At 43.4% G+C, this 16,626-nt stretch overlaps 6 protein-coding genes across 6 annotated transcripts; 1 reads left to right on the plus strand and 5 right to left on the minus strand.

Annotated features, from left to right (window-relative positions):
* Window positions 1–645: 645 nt before the first annotated feature.
* CLUP02_14063 (uncharacterized protein) lies at window positions 646–804 on the minus strand (the record flags this gene model as incomplete). The annotated part of the gene is made up of 1 exon (XM_049292996.1): window positions 646–804. A coding segment is annotated over one exon (159 nt), but the record flags the coding sequence as incomplete, so codon positions are not given.
* A 4,400-nt stretch (window positions 805–5,204) lies between these two features.
* On the minus strand, window positions 5,205–6,505 carry CLUP02_14064 (CFEM domain-containing protein; the record flags this gene model as incomplete). The annotated part of the gene is made up of 6 exons (XM_049292997.1): window positions 5,205–5,449; window positions 5,517–5,587; window positions 5,647–5,918; window positions 6,057–6,245; window positions 6,364–6,402; window positions 6,479–6,505. The coding sequence occupies 6 exons, from the start codon at window positions 6,503–6,505 to the stop codon at window positions 5,205–5,207; spliced, it is 843 nt and encodes a 280-aa protein (XP_049150143.1).
* A 1,379-nt stretch (window positions 6,506–7,884) lies between these two features.
* Window positions 7,885–9,544, minus strand: CLUP02_14065 (methyltransferase domain-containing protein; the record flags this gene model as incomplete). Its single annotated transcript, XM_049292998.1, has 10 exons — window positions 7,885–7,939; window positions 8,010–8,429; window positions 8,479–8,616; window positions 8,665–8,702; window positions 8,768–8,805; window positions 8,862–8,991; window positions 9,066–9,088; window positions 9,180–9,265; window positions 9,318–9,352; window positions 9,419–9,544. The coding sequence occupies 10 exons, from the start codon at window positions 9,542–9,544 to the stop codon at window positions 7,885–7,887; spliced, it is 1,089 nt and encodes a 362-aa protein (XP_049150144.1).
* Window positions 9,545–10,076: 532 nt separating this feature from the next.
* Window positions 10,077–10,994, minus strand: CLUP02_14066 (uncharacterized protein; the record flags this gene model as incomplete). The annotated part of the gene is made up of 2 exons (XM_049292999.1): window positions 10,077–10,747; window positions 10,802–10,994. 2 exons carry the CDS (start codon window positions 10,992–10,994, stop codon window positions 10,077–10,079), a joined length of 864 nt encoding a protein of 287 aa, XP_049150145.1.
* Window positions 10,995–11,360: 366 nt separating this feature from the next.
* CLUP02_14067 (alcohol dehydrogenase) lies at window positions 11,361–12,535 on the minus strand (the record flags this gene model as incomplete). The annotated part of the gene is made up of 2 exons (XM_049293000.1): window positions 11,361–12,270; window positions 12,336–12,535. 2 exons carry the CDS (start codon window positions 12,533–12,535, stop codon window positions 11,361–11,363), a joined length of 1,110 nt encoding a protein of 369 aa, XP_049150146.1.
* Window positions 12,536–12,573: 38 nt separating this feature from the next.
* CLUP02_14068 (chitin recognition protein) lies at window positions 12,574–16,436 on the plus strand (the record flags this gene model as incomplete). The annotated part of the gene is made up of 15 exons (XM_049293001.1): window positions 12,574–12,594; window positions 12,651–12,769; window positions 12,860–13,171; window positions 13,275–13,379; window positions 13,457–13,541; window positions 13,598–14,054; window positions 14,127–14,665; window positions 14,716–15,055; window positions 15,114–15,213; window positions 15,355–15,580; window positions 15,672–15,699; window positions 15,736–15,925; window positions 16,029–16,071; window positions 16,139–16,172; window positions 16,270–16,436. 15 exons carry the CDS (start codon window positions 12,574–12,576, stop codon window positions 16,434–16,436), a joined length of 2,766 nt encoding a protein of 921 aa, XP_049150147.1.
* Between the last annotated feature and the right edge of the window lie 190 nt (window positions 16,437–16,626).

Raw genomic sequence — 16,626 nt, forward strand, 5'->3', positions numbered from 1 at the left:
CCTTTTTAACTATTAATATACCCTTTCTACCTTTTTAATATCATAATACGCTTTAACGGGTACGATTTTTAGCTATATACTATAAGCCGTCGTATTATTCCTAAATTTTACTAATTTAAAACTAATATTAGCGTTAGTTTTAATACTATCTAGCGGTCCTTAGTATATATTAATCTAGCTTTTTAATAGGGCTACTTATATTATTTTTATTTATAAATCCTAAAGGAATTACCCTACTTAAAAGGATATAGCTACGTTAATTATATATAGTACTAGCCGACTATTTAAATAGAAAATATCGATAACGATTTCCTAATTAAAGTTAAGCTTATTACGTAATTTAAATTTAAATCTACGTAGGCTCTACATATTTATTTAATATTAATAATATACTTTTGTTAACTACTTTAGTGCCCCTATTTCGATATTATTATTACCTAATTACTTTAAGAGGTTATATAGCCTCGTAATTAATAAGTACCTAAATCTCTAATATAATCTTCTAAGCTTACTTTCCGTTAAGTAATTAATTAACTTCGTATTATTAGTAAACTTTATAAACGCATACCCCTATTATTATTCGACTATTTTAAAGTATTTATTACTAAAGATTCTATTCTTTATATTATTAAATATAATACTTAGTTAATCTATATTTTTTAAATATAAGAGAAATAGGGTATTAATAAGTAAAATATAAAAAGTTATCGTTCTAAAATACGTCTCTACTTCTATTATACTTAGGGTAACGATTTCTTTACCTAAGCTAAAACTAATCCTTATAATACCCGCCGTTAATATATTAAGTATTATTAACGTAATCTTTTATAGCGTTTAGAATTACCCCTTTTTTCTAATTAACTATTATAATACCTTAGTATTTAAAATAATCTTATAGAAATTATTTAAGCCGTACCTTTTACTTATATAAAATACTTATACGAGCTTAGTATTTAAAGGATCTAAGTAATATAAAAAAGACCCCTCTAACTACCCTTAAATTTATTTAGTACTATATTCTTTTTTTTTAAATATTAAAAGAAATAGCGTCTTCTCTAATTATTAAGAAAATAGGCTTTAGCCTTATTAAATTCGCCTTTTTAACCGCCTCTATATCCGTTATTTAAAAAACCTTTTTTTATTATTTATAAATAAAAGCCTATTTATTAAAAGCTTTTATTACCCTCTATTTATTTAACCTCGTATATTTTCTAAAGGCTAACGGGGCAAAAAAAGAGTAGTTAATGTTATTAATTTCGTTATAATCTAATTCGTTAGTATAGGGGGTAAGATTTTCCTTATTTTCTAAATTTTTTATAAGGGGTATATACTTTAGGCCGCTACTTTAGCTACTATTACTAAGTTCTATACCCCCGGATTTACCTTTATATATAATAAGGAATTAATTAAACTAACGAGGGCTAGTTTTACTATCTATTATCCTCGACTTTTTATACTATTTATATAATTTAGTACGCTCTTTTTTAAAATAGTTACTTAACTAATATCTATCCTTTTTATAAATATAATATTACCTCTTTTATTACCCTACTTATAAATTAAATCTTTACCTATTTAATAAATCTAGGCCTCTTTATTAATAATTACTATATTTAGCTTTTTTTCCTTTCTTATTATACGTTTAATTAACTTAATATTATTAATAAGGGCCGTCGTATACTTAAAAATAAGTTTAGTACGGCATTTTCGCTTTAATATTAAAGCTAGATCTTAGCCTCGAGTAAAGCGTCTTATAGTTTTTAAGTACTTAGTATAGGGTTATTTTTACTTCTAATATACGCTAAACTACGGTATAAAAATATCTAACTTTCCGCTTATTTATCCCCTTATTTAGCTAGGTTTTTACTAGCTTATTAATTTAATTAATAAGCTTTTTAAAAATCTCTACTTATAATTTACCCTCTATTATCCTAGCTATAAATATAAAAGAAATCGCTCGTAGCTTAAATAAGAGCTCTAAGTTCTTATTATAAGTCTCGAAGCGGCTTTAAATTATATTAATTATACTAAAAAAGTCGTTTTAATCGAAATTACGTACCGCTTCGTAATAATAATTAAAAGCTTTACTTACGAGTATGATATTAATTACTAAATAGTACTAATATTCCCTAATTCTAACTTTTTCGTAATAATTATAAAATATCGTCAGGGTTTTTTATAAGACCTTATACTTCCCCCTAGAATATAATCTTTTTTTAAAAAGATCTTTTTAAAGTCTATAAATTACCTCGTATTTATTACTAAATTTTCGGTATTTATATATAATCCCTATATTACTACGTATTATTAATAACTTCGGGTTATTTACCTCCTTTTTTATTAGCCGATCGGTACCGAATTTCGTATTAATAATAGTAATAAATTATAAATCGAAATAAATAAAATTATTAATTATCGTACTTCTAATACTATATTTTACCCTAGTATATCCTTTTATAATAATAAATTTCTATTAATAATTATAAAAAAGAAATTTAGGTCGCTTACTTTTTTTTAAAAATTTATTAAAGCGATTATACGCTCTATTAACCTATACTTAGTTCTATAATACGAATTCCTTTTTTATAATTATTGCTATTAATACTTTATATAGCTTTTACGATTATAATTACGCTAATAATACCCCTTACTTATAAAGGAATTTATTAACTATTTTTATAATTCTTAAGCTTGCGCTCGCGAACTATTTATTTAATTAGTAATTAAGGTTATTTATAATCTTATAAAATAGGGGTTACCCCTATAGCCCCCTTTTTTATAAACCTTAATTAAATAGATTAATACTACGTTAATTTGCTTATTATTAAGCTAATTCGTAATTTTATATATCTACGTCCCTTAATAATCCGGGTTAATATTTACTTACTTATAAAGGATTAGGATTCTATTTAAAATCGGGTTTTATCCTCTTTTCTTTTACCCTAACTCGCTAAGGGTCGTGCTCTAGCTTATACTTATATTAGTAATTATTAGTATATTTAATTTTAATAAAAATATATTTAATTTGCGCACTAATTATAATAAATCCGTACTTTTACTACTTAACGAATTTATTAAGGTCTAAGAGATTCTTATTTCTTCTTACTATCTCGCTACTACTCTCGTTTTTACTATTTTTAATAATTATGATTATTTTTTTAAATTACTAGCTATTATACTTACTAAGATCCTCTTTTTTATTTAGTATAAAAAAGTAGGTTTTAGTAGTTCTTTTTTATAATAATAGCAGTAGACGTTTATGTTATTATAAGAAGATATAATAATTAGTCTCGGGATCTTTATTAATTACTAATTTCTATTATTTTATATATTTTTAGCCTCTTAAGCCTCGTACTTTTTATAATTTCTAAATAGCTTTTTTTTTTAACTTATTCTTTTTAAAGTAGTATTTTATAAACATAATTAAAAATAAATACCGGGCGGCTTATAAAAAAGCTATATAAGCTATTAAGAACTATATAAGCTATTAAATATAGTTAATAAAATTAAGCCCTTTTTTTTATAAAATCGTAAATTTTAAAAACTTATTAAAAATACTTACTTATCGCTCGTACGTAATAGGGTTAAATATTTTAGAGATTTTATTTTTTATAGCCTCTTAGTACCCTATTTTATATCTTTTAAGTAGTCTTTTTTATAGCTTAATTACGGTTAAGTAATTATTACTTATTAACGATCCTTTTTATTATTTAGTTAATTTTTTAAAATTAGTAATTTTATACTAAGAGTTAATATAAAAAGAAGCCCTTTAGTAGCCCTCTAAAGGATTTTTTTCTTTTCCCCTTAAATCCTCGTTTTTTTAGCCTTTTTTTAAGCTAATAATAACTCTAACGGGAGGTCGTAGGACTATTTTAAAATAGCCGCTTTTTTTTTAAGTTAATTTCTAAAATCCGTAATACTCTTAACTTAATATTATTAAGATTTTTAAATCCCCTCTTTTTTTATTAAACCGTTTTTTATATTATATTCCTAAGTAATACCCGGGGGGTAGTTAAAGGAGTTATAAAAAGGTCGTTTAAATTACGGGCTTAAAGTCGTATTTATAAGATCTTTATAATAATAAACTTTTTTATATACCGTAAATCTCTTAGCTTAATAATTTTTATAAAATTACTTTTATTACTAAATAAGAATATCTATATTTAGAGATCCCCTTTTTTAATTATATAATACTTTTTTATATTATATTATTAAGCTCGTTCGTTATATTAATTAATTAAGTAAGTAGTTATTATATAAGTATTTCTTTTTACTAATTTAACTAGTTAATTTCTAATCGCGGGCCGGCTATAAAAAAGTCGTTTAGTAAAAAAGCTACTCGGGGTAATAATAAAAAGCTAGTTATTTAAATAGTTTTATTAATTAACGTAATTTAATATAATAAACGTCGACTTTTTATAAGTAATAAAGGGCTACGATTATTTAATTCCGTACGGTATTTAAAAATTACCTCTTTTTTTATTTACTTTTATAAAATTAATTAATACGAATCTCTTATCCTATATAGTATTAAAAAGTCGTCTTTTCTATATAACGAGATACCTTACTAATTTATAATAATAAAATTTAACTACTAATTAATATTAATATCCTTATTATAAAATAGTTAGTTCGAACCGTAATTAACGAAGAGATTAATTAAACTATATAAATATTTACGTAGTAAGTATAAAAAGGAGGTTCTAATTATAAGTTAGGCTAGCTATAATAATCGTAAATAGGGCCCCTAATTAGCCCCTGCGCAGTCGGCTATATGCCGCGGTCGAATTAGACTTCTAATCTAACATAATCATTATTAAACTACGTATAGCACCGATAAGGCTTAGTAATTTTTCGAGGTAGTTTAATAAAGCTGCGCTTGAATGCAGGAGCCCACGATCTGACGAATGAATTTCTGGAGAGACGGCGACTTTTCCTTTCACCTTGTCTATCCTCGAAACAATACTTAGGCAGCAACAATATACAAACGACAAGATTTAGGCTATGGTCAATCAAGGTGATCAGATTCCACAAAGTAACATTCCATAGGAATAAGATAGCCATAGGAAAAGGCAGTCCAGCTTCTTCCACTGCGGGTAGCAACCTTAATCTTTGATATCTACATATACCAACATTAAGTCTACACTTAATTATTATACATACGGACGAGGTAAGCCCTACAATCTTACTCTCATACTATGATTCTATGGAGAATTATGGTGGCTGCTCTCGTCTATGGTGTCGAGCTCGCTCATTTGCTGCGACCCGCCCTTCTTGGGCGTGAGCATTGAGCCTCTATACTCAGCCGCAGCTGAACTCAAACGCTTCTTCTTTTCTGACTGTTGAAGGATGAACCGAACAAAGAATTGACGAAGAGTCGGTATGCAAGCTGTGAAAATTCCAACGTAAAGCTCAAGGTCCGTCCAAATGACGCTCGGCATCATGGCCACTGCGATGGAGTGAAATGCATCAGTACTCAGGCTTCATCGTGTGGAGCGAAGCAGTCAGGGGCTTACCGGTAGGGTTGAGCGGATCTTTCCTAAAGTCCAAGATTGCTTTGATTCGGATGCAGCTTACGACTGTGAGACTGAACCGAATGTGTCAGTGATCCGCGATGCTTAATGAGATGAACGCTGAGTTACTCACAATAGACCGAGACTGAACATGAACATGATCGCAAACTTCTTGCGGCGAGCCAGATTCATGCCCCAAACTTGGGTCAGGGGTAGAATGAGCATCCAAACATCCAGCGCAATGTTTATCCCTGCGTGTGCCAGCGCGAGATATACAATGTTCATGTTGGTATCCCTATTACAGGGTAGTTGGTTCGAACCGTAGTTGACGAAGAGATCAATTGAACTATATGAATATCTGCGTAGTAGGTGTAAAAAGGAGGTTCCAACCGTAGGTTGGGCTGGCTACGATAATCGTAAATAGGGCCCCCAATTGGCCCCTGCGCAGTCGGCTGTATGCCGCGGTCGAATTGGACTTCCAATCCGACAGTTCATACACTTCCCAGTCGCATCCCCTGTCCAGAATGTCCATGCAAGACTCACGGGATTGCACTGGAACAGGCCAACGAAGATGAAGATGATGCCGTTCATGAGGTTGAGGACCTGCGTGACCCACAACGCAATGGTGATCTTTTCGCCAGGCAGATGAAAAATCCGAAGGTACATGAAGAGAATCGATGCCTTGATGATGTCGATGCAGGAATGATATAATGTTTGTAGTGCATAGAAGCCCTATAAGATTTGATGTTAGCAACAGTAGCCCCAGATACAAGTCATACAGACGATATGACGTCCGCGGAGAAGCGGCAGGCGTTGAATACCTTGAAGAAATGGGTAATCTCTGAGTTACTGAGAGTCCATAGATCTCTCCCGGCACCGTTATCCTCGACTGTTCAATAATGTCAGCGCACTTTCGGAATTGAGAATCCCTCGGTGGCTTACGAAAGACATGCAATGACACGTACGCCACAAGTATAATCTTCAAACATCATATTAGTGTCTTGGTCAGGCCTTTCCGGACTGGTCGGCGACCTACGTATGCCACAATAATAGTATAGTCATCCCAACCCCACGGCGATAACCGAGCAAACTTCGTTATCAGCCGAAGGATGATGGCGAGTGTTGGAAGCATCGCGAACAGAACGATCCGAGCTACTTTCGTGGCTGGTACCTCATTGTGCAGAGGGAAATCACACGCGGTCCAGGTGATATTTTGCGTGACTGAAGTAGACGTCAGACAGATAACTTCCGCACTGGGGCGGACTGAGACCTACTGATGGCGTATTTCAGCGGGCAGCTCATAACAACACATCCTTCCACGAATTTGATGAAGTCGTCATCCTGACACAGACATGTTTGATCATTCGTGGGGCAGTTCGTTTGATTGAGGCCTCCGAGGAGGCAAGGCAGCTTCACTTCAAATTAACACCGCCGTATCTAGTTGCCGATGGGGTGGTTCCAGTCTTCTTACAGCGCATGGGGGATTATCGTCGAGTGAAAGACCGGGAACATCGGGTAGAGTTGGCTGTTGGGCGAAGATTGTCGTCACACCGACGAGAAGGGCCACCAAGGTTGTCCGCATGGTGTCAATCAACGGCGGTGACTCTGATAAGCAATCTCGAAGTTGATCTCTGGTGAACGCCAAGAAATCGAATATGGCGCGTCCTTGACGGTTTTTGTGACACCCGAAAAACACTTTCAAGAGAAAGAATAGCACCATCAGACAGGTTAGAGAGGGGGTCTTCCATTAAAACCATCACTCGTTGCACTCTGGCAACGAATAACACGCATTCCGGACAAAAGGTCCACGAGACATGGCTGCAAAAGGGTCCATCTCGGCGGCATGGCTGTTCAAAGAGCCACCTCTCCCAGGCTGACAGTCTCGCTTGATTCCGGCTACCATCGTTCGGTTTCGGTGAGGTGTCTGGGGCGAGACTCTCGTCAAATAGCAACCAGGGCGTCGATGGCTTGGAGAATCAGCCCGGATGGATCGAACGGGAGCGGGCTTGAAGACGCATCGGGCCTAGTTTGCCGGAGCGGGATCTTCATCGGTTCCATCCGGTACCTATAAATGAGCACCATACCTCGAGATCCCCGTTAGCAGATGTGATGTCTCACCCGGAATTGCCCTGAACAGACGCTAGTTCACCCGCATTCTGAGTTCGATCGCGCGCGATTTCAAGGCGATTATGCTCTGGCCATGACATGTGAGCCACACTGTAGCACAAAATTGAGTTTCGCAATCATTATTGTTCTTAGAAAGACGATTCTAATGCATGCGCTGGAGCAGACTTGAGTGAAGTAAACCTCGGGAAAGCGATCAATCCCCCCATCGATATGTGTAATATTTGTGCCATCCACTTTCCCGCGATCAAGAGGTCTCCTCCACCTCCTCTTCATCTGGTTTTTGTGCATAAACCACGTGGCTATCAAAGACAGCGTCAGTCAACTCTCCCATAAATAAAGACTAGTCGAAGCAATTGAAAGGAGACTTACATCGCAGTATGGGCATGGAAGCTCCCGGCCTTTAGCTCCTTGCGTACCTCGGCTAGCAGTACCAAGACTTCCTCTCTGGTCCATCCATGGACGCCACAGAAGGTCCTCAAACTGAATGCTTCCAAGCCATCCATTAGCTGAATGAGGTTCATCATACCAATCTCTTTGTAGTGAGGATCTTTGGCCCATGGCCCGATGGGCATCTTGAACTTCTGATGGACGACATCGACGAATCCTGTTTCCTTAACCCAGCCTTCGAGCAACGGTCCGATGCAGGGATCACGGCCAATCTTTCTGCAGGCCTCGATCAAGAGTTTACTCCACCGGTCAGTGTGGTGCTCTTCAGTCAGTGTTCCGTCCTCCGAGACATAATTGATGTCGTAGTCTTGAAACTCGACCCAGCCTCCAGGCTTGAGATTTCTAGGACTTTGGTCAGTATTGGCCTATCGACCGTCTAGAGGAGGCATACGCGTAGATTTGTTTCATGAGCTTGGGCCAATCGACAATAGAACCGGCCATGTATCGACAAAAGATGAAGTCGAATTTCTGCTCGTTTACCCAGGAGCTTTCAACGTCGTCAATTTCAAACTTGACGTTCGGCGGAACCCTGAAAATTGGTCAATGGGAAGTACTGCCTCAAATCCACAACACTTACCAAGATGGCTGAATCGCGCTCAAATCGTTTCCTAAGATCTGTGAAGAGTAGACTTTTATGAGCAATTAGTTGGTTAAGGACACAAGCATAGCGGAGCGCGTACCTCTGCGTTGGGAAAGACGTCTGCTGCCTCGATGGCCCCTTCATACTCATCTGGTTAGCAACAATCAACCAACTTGATCTCGGGCGTTGCTTACAGATGCCAGTACCGGTGCCAATGTCAAGAATCCTATGGGTGGTCTCGGATGGAATTGGAGCCAAGAACAGCCTCCTGCCGAGGATCTTCACCATGTAGGTGTGATGAAAGTCCAGTCGGTCCATCTCTAACTGTATATACGAAGTAAATAGTCAATGATTGTTCTTGCTTTCTGGGCGCATATATTCTCAGGGTTTCGGAATACCTCGTCATTCGGTCCCAAATATGCTGGTTCTCTGTTAGTCACTGGTAGAGTCTCTTTGCCCTGAGCCCATGTTGGTGCGAAATTAGACCCAAGCAGGTGTATCGAGTCACTTACCTCCCGCACGAAATGCATGATACCGTCGGCCGTATTCGGTGGGATAGTCTATCGCGCTGGAGGTTAAAGACGCCGTGTAGGTCGAGCTAGTTACGGCGTTAGTGTTGCGTCACCAAAATCATGAGCAATATCTTCTACATTTGATCACTGATACTGGAGCCCGATGCGTTAATCTAGAGTAAGGCAGTTTCCAAGTCAGTTGACCCAACTTGATCGGCTCGAGAAACAAGGCTACGAACGCTAGCTGTATCATCGACCTCTAGAGTAGCAGCTTCGTTGGCCGAGGTCAGGGCCTGTTCACGATTAGGCGATGCTGTTTCTGACCTGTCATTCGCCGCCACCGGGCTGGGTGAAGAGTTGGTCATCTTCGATGTCAATTGCTGGTGCTCTGTTTTGAGATGTCGGGCAAGGACAAGCGCAATTGGAGACTGGAATGCAAGTATCACCGGTCAACCCGTGACTCAAGTAGACGAGACCTGGGTAAAGAGGGGTTCTCAAGGGTTGCGAGTCCCTCGCCGGAGGATACACCGTTGTTGGTGCGAGCGCCTGGAATATGCATGCAACATCACTTATACGATGTTATTTCACTTGCCTGGTTCCATTTCCCTGCATGGAACAAGGATGAAGAGCAAATCAAAAACCTACCAGTTGCCTCGCAGTGGGACTCCTCAACGGCGCAGCCAACATGCAACGATGTGTGAATGCGGGCAGCCGGGACGCGACCAACAAGACCCAAGATGGGACCTCATCCCCGCATGTGGCAGAGCGAGAGAGAAAACAATCACTTGCAATAGCAATACCTAGCAATGGAGTTCGAAAGCTGATTGCGTGGCTCGGAACTTAGCAACTTTGAACAGTTTAGATGAAACTCTAGACCATTACGGCAAGTTTCAACTTCTATGTGCCCAGCATACCTGCGAGCGTGTCGACTACCTCACCAGTTCGACGTGAAATCAAACTGATGTGCGCCTCTTCTTGAACGACTCTGAGTTCCGCACCTCGAATCATCCCCGCTGCCTCCTGTGCCATCCGCAATGGGACGTTGACATCCTTGCCCGCATGCCAAATAACCAACTTCCCTTCCTGTACAACCAAATCCTTCAACTCGAACCCCCAAGGACTCCCAAATAGCTTCGCTTCCCATGCAAATCCACAACTACTCTCACGAAATGCCTCGCGTGTACTCTGCTCCAACACTCGCAAGATCTTGCCATCATCGGCGTACAGTGCCTCCCGATCCTCAACCGGACGGCTCTTGAAGGCATCAGCCGTCGCTCGGGCGAGCCTTTCCGGGTGTTCAGCATCTCGAGCGAGTTTCCCCACTTCCCAGTCGGCGATGCTCTCAATGAGACCCGGTGACCACGGCGCAATGCTGAAGAGCAGGCGGTTCATGAGCATCATGCCGCTCAGACCTAGCTCCGACGGAAACATCCCGGAGACGATTGCCACGCCGGAGAGCCGTGGTGGTGGAATGGAGTGCAGGCATGCGAGGGCGTACGGAGCACCGCCGGAGATACCTAGCACGGCGAAGCGCTGGATTTTGAGGTTGTCTGCTAGGTGAAGGACATCTTGCGGGAAGGAGAGGATTGTGCGGTTGGGTTGGAAGGTTGAACCGCCGTAGCCCGGGCGTGTTACGGCGACAACACAGATATTGCGCCTGGTGGCTTCTTCATGGACGGGTTGGCCTTCGTGGTGGGAGCCTGGGAGGCCGTGAAAGTGGAAGATTGTTAGTTGGTTTGGTTGTGGGGTGATGCCGAATGTGGTGTAGCTGAGGGTGCGGCCATCTGGGAGGCGGAGAGATTGGTCTTTTGACATGAATGCGATTGCGAAAAGTCGTGTGATGAACCTCTCAAACTATTTACCGCCGTCCTGGTAAGTTGAATTGACGTTGGATCAATCTGAATGCTGATGGGCGCCACCTGAGCTAAATCGAGGGATGCGACACGATTACGTACACGAATCCTTCGATACCAAGCCAATGACAGTTTCTCATTCTGTCGACGGCCTTCAATTCCGAGTATGAGATGTAGGTCTGTTGAGGCGCAATCGAATGGATCCTATTACTTGGCAATGCTAAGAAACATAGTGAGATGAGATGTCGATTCCTTGATATATCTGCATTAAATTATGTGCATGATGTTGATGAGAAAGTTTGTCGTAAGCTTCGAATGAGACGGTTCTTCAAGACTCGACCCTTATTATGCATCTCCCAATCCCTCCCTTGCCACTGTTCACCTTCTCACACTCTTCCTTCACCGATTTCAAGTCCGCCAGGTCCACCACTCGAAAGACGCCCTTGACCTTGCCAGTAGCGATAAGCTCCCCAGCCTTCTCCAAGTCCTCTCTGTTCTCGGGATTGCCAGACACGAATTCATGCTTGATATTGGTGCCGCGTAACAAGAACGAGTACCAAAGCTGGGCCAAGTTTAACACCCAGACAGCCCAGAAGGGAACCAGTGCTGGCCCAAGGAGCTCTTTTGTCAATGTTGGCGGGGGAATAGATGCGATAGACATGAGTATGCCCGTCTTGGGATTGAGAAGAGGTATTGCGGGACCCATAGTATTCCACTGCGTGTTGAACATGAAGTCCACGCTTCCTTTGGGTATCACAGAGCCGACGTCCGTAGTGGTGTAATCAATAAGTTCATCAACCATCCCCGGAAGATGCTGCTCAACGAGGCTCATCTTAGGAGTCGAAACCGTGGAAGTAATCTTCCTGGCGCCAAAGACATTTTTGGCAACTTGGATCGCGCTGAAGCCTCCACCGCTCAGGGCTCCGGGAATGAAGACGGTCTTGCCTTCCAGCGTTTCCTGTCCTGCGATGGCGAGTCCGCGTCTAATGGCCTGGTACGCCGTGACGGTGTATCCCAAAAGAGATGCAGCCTCTTCAAAGCTCATATGCGGCGGCTTGGGCAGGAAAAGTCTCTCCGGCCCAACGGCGTACTCGGAGCAGAAGCCTGGGTCGGGGATGCTGAAGGCTGGCCGCGTGAAGCACAGCCCGTAGACTGCGTCGCCTACTTTGAGGGTTTTTACGTCCGCGCCGACAGCTACGACAATCCCAGAGCCCTCGCAGCCAATCTTGATGGGAAAACTGAAGACAACAAGTTGTTAGCCCTACAGATGAGGTTTTGGCCCATGGGCCAGTACTCAACGTACCTTTCTTTGCGTAGCGCAACGATCGGAGAACCCTGAGATCTCTGGCAGTCGCCCTTCATGACAGCTCCAGCCTTTACTCGAATTATCACGTCCGTGGGGCTGGTAATGGTCGGCACCGGCACTTCAGCTACTTCCCAGCCGACAGGGCTGCCGTGCTTCGGCGCGACGAGAGAGCGCATCGTCTGAGGGAGGAGGACCATATTTGAAATTCGTCGTTCTGAAGTCGATGGTGTCTAAGATGAAATCATCACGAATCGAGGTTCTTTTAAGTTTGGATAAAGGCAGGCAGCAACAAGTGTGCGACGGAGTCTTCAGGTCTCGGTCGGCGGTTTCGGTGGGGCATTCGGCGGTCTCGGCGGCACGGCCCCACCGAAAGCCCCGAATGTTTCGGCCGTCCGGAAAGGCTCGATCGCGGGGTTACACGAAGCAAAGGAGTGATGGTCTTCGAACCATTCAAAATGACGCTGAAATCAACCTCGATAGTCAATCCAGTAGATCCCGCACATTTCTGACGCGTCGCGTAGAGGATGGCTCCAACCCCCTCTTCACGCGATCTTGCCCTTTATCGGCTTTGGTGGCAGGATGAGTCAAGGGGTAACGGTCGCCCTTGCAGAAAAGAGGGAACGTGACGGGGAAAGTTGGATTGACGACGCCATCGGACTCTGTCGCGGAATTCTGCATCGCAATAACGCCCAGCGGGGAGGGAGGACTATTCCCGCCGCATTTCTTTTCTGGACACTTTCCGCCCACGGCAGGACCGCAGGAGAGAAGGAGGAGCCGTTATGGAGGGGGTCCGCGCCTGGCTCTTGGAAGATGGAAGATGTAACTTGCGGGAGGTGCGATTGTCCCTTTACTTTCTAGATGTTATTTAGAGAAAGAACTACCCTCGAAATGCGTTCATTATGGAGAAGCAGCCAGCAACTGCACTCGCCTTCCCAGTTTCCTAGACTTGGGCGCCGACGTCATCGTTACTGAAGTCCGCATTGCCTCCAGCATCACGAGGACTCCTGTGTTCAAGCCAATATTGGCTGTCAGAAACCTGTCGTCCTCTTCTGTCTCTTTCTTTCGCTTGTCTGCCCTTGATTCCCCATATACCACTTTGCTGCAATGGCGCTGCTCAGGATGTTCGTCTTGTTGAGCATAGCAGTCTCATGGTGTTCTGCAGCTTTCGACCCAACTTCGAAAAACAATGTTGTTGTCTATTACGTAAGAAGACTCATTTTCAAATCGTCTTCGTGACTCTGGGACTGACAATGTAACAGGGGCAAGGTCCGAATCAGGGCGACCTAATAAACCAATGCCAGCAGCCCGAGATTGATGTAATTGTCCTCTCGTTCGTGCATCTTTTCCCAGCCCAGGCAAACGGATACCCTGGAACAAACTTTGGCAATCGATGCGGCGGCCAAGTTTACCCAGGTCCTGGCTTCAACGGTGTCATCGACCCTTCCAAAGATCAGTTGCAGTCAAATTGCCCTAGTCTCAACGCTCAGATTCCAGTATGCCAGCAGCAGTATGGCAAGAAGATATTGCTGTCACTCGGAGGTGGCGTGGTATCATACCAGCTTACAGGCAGAAACGAGGGTGAACTCCTGGCAACTTACTTGTGGTACATGTTCGGACCGAAAGATCCCAACTGGACAGGGCCTCGTCCATTCGATTACAACGGGCAAGCGGTTGAGGTTGACGGATTCGATATGGATATAGAGCATCCATCCACAGGTGTGTTAACATCTTCGCCGTCCCCTGGTCGATGCGTTCCATGAATGGCAGCTGATGCTTAGCTACCTGCAGACAATTCGGAAGGCTACATTGCCCTAGTGACCCTTCTGCGTACATTCTATGCCACAGCTTCGAAGCAATACTACCTGACTGGCGCTCCTCAATGCGTCGTTCCAGATGCCAACATGGCTGCGATGATCTCCGCCGCCAAGTTCGACATGATCTTTGTCCAATTTTACAACACCCCTAGTTGCTCAGCTGCGACTTGGGCAGCTAGCAACCCATCCTACACCCCTGGTTCAACATATCAGCAAGCCGGGTTCACGTTCGATGCCTGGGTTCAATGGCTATCGAACACCCCAAGCAGAGGCGCAAAGGTGTTCATCACCCTACCTGGTTCTTCAGATGCCGCCAATGCTGGGAACTATATCACCCATCAGCAGGCAAATAATCTCATCAGCGCGTACTACTGCCGGCCATCTTTCGGAGGCGTGGCTGTTTGGGAGGCAACTCGCGGTGACGGCAACCCCTATAACGGCAAATCTTTCCAGGCCACCATGAAAATTTGGCTGCAGGGAGCTGCAGCAGACACGCGACTCGCGAGCTGCCAAGTAGGTGAACGAATTCCAGACAGAGTATCACCCCGCTGACAAACAAGTAGGCACCATCAACAACGACAGCATCTTCTAGCCAACCGACGACATCGACAACACCGACACAGCCCAATCCAGGCGAGCCTGGTTCTTGCGGTCCCGGTGTTGGATCTTGCGGTAGCGGATACTGCTGCAGTGCATATGGATATTGCGGGACGACAAGTGCTTACTGCGGAACTGGTTGCCAGCCGGGCTTTGGCACATGCAGCGCGGGAAGCAGCTCCGGAGGCAGCTCCGGAGGCAGTTCAGGAGGCAATTCAGGAGGCAGCTCTGGTGGCAGCTCCGGTGGTAGTTCCGGCGGTAGCTCAGGCAGCGGTGGGAGCTCAGGGCTGCCGGTCGCAAGAGACGGTGCGTGTGGTGCAGGAATAGCTACTTGCCGAGGCAACGGTGACTACCAATGCTGCAGCAAGAATGGATGGTGTGGTAATTCGGATCTCTACTGTGGTGCTGGGTGCCAACCCGGTTATGGCATTTGCAGTTGATTTCGAGAGCAAAACTGGGGTCCGGTACATAGATATCTTTGGCGTGCTTGTACATGAAAAGGAATGACACCATAGTAATACAAGAGCTTAATGTTAGTTGATAAAGCTGGAGCTTGTAATTGACTGTGCATAATGTCCATGGTATGGACCGACCACACCTTTGAGAGGCTGTTACGTGAAATGGGAGGGTGATGTGCGCATCAAGCTCTTCCCTGGGCAGCAGGCAGCGAGCACAGATGCCATTCTCCACCTGCTGGGATCTTCCTCCACGACTCCACAGCCTCCCACCGTTCCACTCCATCCATCCCACTGCACATCGCCGATCCGATATTCCAACTTCACTGCCTTACTACGCACGTATACACTTGCTCTCGAATTACAACTACCTCTTGTTAGATGACTTGGACCACAACATTGGATGACAACTTATCTCCTGGAGACGGCGAGCGAAGGCCTCGGATGGGACGTCGTCGAACCTTTAGATTCAAAGCCCGTTACTGAAACTCTCTAGTTGCCCGCGGCCCGAAGATTACTAACTAATTGTAGTAGATGCTGCCGACATGCATACTCGAAACACAGATGACAGATCCGGGCTCCTCGCCATACGGCAGTTGACAGACGCCGGAGTTTTCCCCGAATGTTACCTCATTCGCGTCTTACGACCAAACCTCTCGGCTCTCGGTGCGCCATTCGATAATGGTGGGGACACTTGGAAAACCTTCTGTGTTGTCGTTCTGTCCGTCCCATCTCGCCAGACCACTAGAAACCTCACAGGCGGCTAGACTGAGTCCAATGACTCGCCAACATCTGCTTACTCCTTCTTATTCCCACGCGTCCAGGACTACTGTGGTATGCCACCGGAACGTCAATAAGAAGCTTCTTGTAATTCGCCGAAAAGCTAATCGGCTGCCGGGCTGACAGACTGGCGTTCGACTAATCGGCCCCGAAGATGGCGGGAAAAGATGTTTCCTATTACCGGCCAGGTAATTGGACCTCTCTAAAATCGATACCCACCCCTTTGCACATCTGTCGCACATGTGTCGTCCATCGAACAAAATCATCACGACTTGATTCATGAAGTGGTGGTTCCCCCGCGTATGCACGACAACCCTACCGCTATTGCTGCCGACATCGCTGCCGGTCTCTCCGCTAGGTTGATGCGGCCAACGGCCGAGAAAGATGTCATCCCCATGCGTTGGGACCTCGAGCTAATCTTGGAGCCATTGGAGCCAAGATGGGAGAACTAGCCCCATCGTGAAACCCGGCTTCGAGAAGATTTGCGGACGGCCCGCTCCTCAGGGGCTCAATGCCGCAGCTTTCTTTCTTGTCAATCAGCCTCTAGCCGAACATATTGCGGGAAAGGAACCATAGCCTCGGTGCGACCTAGACTCACAACGACATCACAAACCATTACGTGATGTTCTGGCTCCAGTGCGC

Source organism: Colletotrichum lupini, chromosome 7, assembly GCF_023278565.1.
Source record: "Colletotrichum lupini chromosome 7, complete sequence".
NCBI classification, from domain to species: domain Eukaryota; kingdom Fungi; phylum Ascomycota; class Sordariomycetes; order Glomerellales; family Glomerellaceae; genus Colletotrichum; species Colletotrichum lupini.